Source organism: Carlito syrichta, unplaced genomic scaffold (assembly GCF_000164805.1).
Source record: "Carlito syrichta isolate Samal-C Ts95f unplaced genomic scaffold, Tarsius_syrichta-2.0.1 Scaffold315662, whole genome shotgun sequence".
NCBI classification, from domain to species: domain Eukaryota; kingdom Metazoa; phylum Chordata; class Mammalia; order Primates; family Tarsiidae; genus Carlito; species Carlito syrichta.
The window spans coordinates 198,388-202,167 of NW_007259758.1; the positions used below are offsets into that span (position 1 = coordinate 198,388).

At 38.5% G+C, this 3,780-nt stretch overlaps 1 protein-coding gene across 1 annotated transcript in view; it reads right to left on the reverse strand.

The window, feature by feature from the left end:
* Positions 1–1,290: 1,290 nt before the first annotated feature.
* The window catches only part of LOC103275738 (lysophospholipid acyltransferase 1-like), a gene marked incomplete at its 5' end in the record, with an annotated part of 16,067 nt that continues 13,577 nt past the window's right edge, over positions 1,291–3,780 (reverse strand). The window contains one exon of the mRNA XM_008073142.1: positions 1,291–2,715. Within this exon, the coding sequence (XP_008071333.1) occupies positions 2,589–2,715 (127 nt within the window). The remainder of the gene's footprint in view (positions 2,716–3,780) is intronic.

The following is a 3,780-nucleotide window of genomic DNA, read 5'->3' on the forward strand; positions in this document are numbered from 1 at the left end:
TTCAAAACAAGAAAATAGATTTCAACTGAAAAGCTCATCAATTCATGATCTCTTTATTAAGTGCATACTATATTTAGAACAACTTGGAAATCTAAGGTAACAAAAATAGTTTCAGTCTTTTGTTTAAACTTTGGTCTTAAATTGAAATTTTTTTCTATGGGTAAGGTTTTCAGGAGAAAAAGGATACTTATCACTCTTCTATATGTTGTTCCTTTTTTTTTTTTTAAATTAAATAAAGCCTCATCTTTGTACCCCGGGGCCTGGTGCCAAGTCTGGCATATGGCATCCATAAATCCAATTCCCAGAGGTTTGGCTTCTACACATTCCCTAATGAGTAACCAATTTTGGGCAGTCACTAGTGAAACAAATGGACCCAGTTTGACCAGGACTGGGAGGTTGGGAGTGTACCTGGAAAGCGAGGACAGCTGGTCACTTTAACAGTCACCTCTCCTCTTACTACCAAAGTTCTCTCAGACATGAAGATACTTAAATACAGTGAAAGAAGGTCATAAATCACACTGCAGGTTCAAACATACTACACGCCATTGGTGACATTTACAATTTTTGCTAGTGTGCAAGATGTTCATGTTTTGTTTTGTTTTGCTTTAGTTTCGGATCTCAAATTATCTCTGCTAGAGACAGACTCTGATAGATTTTAGGCATCTACGTTCCCCCTCGCTACTCACTAAGATTCCTCCTGGGATAGCAAAGTTTGCCCTAAGATTTCATGGTTAACATGAAGTGAGCCTCAAACAGTGGCTCATATGTACTATTTCTTAACTTCCATTTTTCCATGAAAGGACTAGAGTTCAAGTTCTAGTATTCTCTCCCAACACTAGGACTGTATAAAAGCTTTGGGGGAACAAGCACCTCACTTTACTATTCCATTGTCCTCAAAGAAGCACCAATGGGACACCTCATGATAGGATTCACAGATGATGGCTTTCATGGGACCGCCTCGAACTCAAATCTCAGCTCTACCACTGACTCTGTGACCTTAGGGAAGTTAGCAAATGTCTCTGATTCTCAGTTCCCTCATCTGTGAAAACGGGGATAAATCCTACCTGCAACGTTGAGAAAGAAATTTTACTAAAACACAAGGCATCCAAGTGTCTGACATATATAGAAAAACTGAGCAATAGGGCGCAAATTTTAGGCAAGAAAAGCCTTAAGTTGGTGCACGTTTGTTAAAACACACACACACACACACACACACACACACACACACACACACTTCTGAACATCAAGCCTACTGACACAGACAAAAAGCAATTCTTCCATTTAGAAACATTTCCTTTATACAGAAACATACTATTTATTCAGTAGGAAACTAATTTTTTACCATTTGATTTGAATAAATTCTCTTCTCTCAAGTCATTTGATTGAGGGCACACACTGCAGCATATATTTTATTATTATCATTATTATTATTTCCTGCAACACTTAACGTGTTTCCTATTCCCACATAGAATATTACCCAGTAGGAGTCCACAAAAGGAGCCATAGCACATTCATAGCAAAGATAGAAAACTTTCTTTCTTTTTTTTTTAGAAAACGCTCTCTCAATTTCTGCTTTCTAACATGATAATTCAACTAAAACAAAGCTGAATTTCATCAGCTATTAAACTGGAAAAATGAAAATCAGCCCGTGTATATTATGGCCATGATCATTAACACCTCCATGAAATAATGGGAGAAAAGAGAGAAACAACTGCTTCTTCTCACCAAAATTTGATACAACTATAAATTATGTCCTTTTTAAAAATTACTTCTTTAAAAGCCTTTCTCCCACTTCCAGTGGTCTGAACATTCAGGTGTCTTCTCAGGGTCATCTCTGGGCAAGCATATGGCATGTGTGAAATGGAAAACATTCGGAAAACAGCAGCCTCTCCTAGGCTCCTGATATACATGTGCAGGAGACTTTCTGATTTTCAATCTTGGCTCAGTTTAGAAGAAAAAAGGGAAGGGTTACATTCCTGGGGGGGGGGGATGCAGCCTATTTGAGGGCATGCCTGACTTTCAGTCCATTCAAGTGTTCACGGTTAGGCCTCCTGGCCCTTCCTCCAAGATTCTTCTCCTCCATGGTCTTCTGGGTATAGTTACCATATCTGCAAAACTAATAATGTCATGAGTCAAAAGGTTTGGAGTGTCCCAAGAAACAACCATATCTGGGTATGTTCTGACCTAAGAAGCCTATGCCAAATCTTCTCAGCAATCACCGTCTAACTTCTGGAGCCAGTGCCTGTGTTCCCAGCATCCTCTGTTCCCAGTATCCATATAGCTGTGGCTGGAAATCACATCAGAAAAGATAAAGAGCCAGCAGCCCAGAATGGTCTGTGCAGCTCTGGCACATTCTCCACACACCTCCACACCACCCAAATGTCCCAGAAAATATTAAAACAAATAAACTGGACATGGCTGATGTATCTGTAGAAAAGGATTTTATAAAAATACTCCCTGCACTTGAAAAGAGAGGGGAAAAAAAGAAAGATGCATGTAAACATCGCCTCTAAGTCCCTAGGGAACCCTTGAGCCTGGTCATCTCATCTTTCGCACGTTTTGCAGTTTTCCTTGTTCAGCTGGAGGTATCAATCTGTTTTCTTCTTATTAACAGAGTTCAGAGCATGAGGCTGCCTTTGAGTATGAGCTTGTGGTTTGCTTGGTAGAAACAGTATTATCAGGAAGCTTATGATGTGTAAATAAAAGTACATGGACCTAGAAACAGAAACACAAAAATTACATTTCAAACAAGGAGCAAATGGGAAATATCACCTAACTACACCACCTTCAGTACAGTGAGTGAATGCTTTGCTTTCGGCAGGAGGGGATGTGTCTGTACTCAGACTGGCCTCAGTCCACTCCTCAGATAACTCTCTGTGGATCAGGGATGGACTGAAAGCACAAAACTAGGCAGAGCAAACCAACTGGCCCATCGGTAGATGCACATGGTATTGTCTCATTGACATAATAAGCAGAGCAAAACCCCAACGGGAGCCAGAAACTCCCAACATTCAAAGTGTAAGGACTCACAAGACCAAAATCAAACCTAATGCAGTCATTCACCACGTAATGACATTTCAGTCAATAATGTATATACAACTGTGGTCCCAAGATTATAATGAAGCTGAAAAATACCTATCATCTAGTGATGTTGCAGCCATTGTAACGTCCTCACACAACGCGTTACTCACGTATTTGTGGTGATGCCGATGTAAACAAACCTACTATGCTGCCAGTTGTATAAAAGTGTAGCACAAATGACTATGTATAGTACATAACACTTGATAATGGTAATAAATGATATAACTCTGTTACTGGTTTATATATTTACTATACTTGACATTTTATCATTATTTTAGAGTGAATTCCTTCTACTCAATGAAAAAAGAAAAGTAATGTATAAAGCAGCCTCAGGGAGATCCTTCACAAGGTATTCCAGAAAAGGAGATGATAGCTCCATGCAGGTTATTGCTTCTGAAGACCGGTGGGACAAGATGTGAAGGTGGAAGACAGTGATATTGATGAACCTGACTCTGTGTAGGCCTGAACTAATGCGTGTGTAACTTTTAAAACAAACAAAAGTTTTAAAAGTAAAAAAAAATTAATAGAAAAAGCTTATAGAATAAGCATATAAAGGAACATTTTTATATAGCCATGCATTACAAACGAGTCAGTTTTTAAAAAGTTTACAAAGTAAAAACATTACAGTAAGCTAGGATTAATTAATTAATTAATGGATTAATTAATTTTTTTTTTTTTTAGTTGGAGTCTTACTCTGTC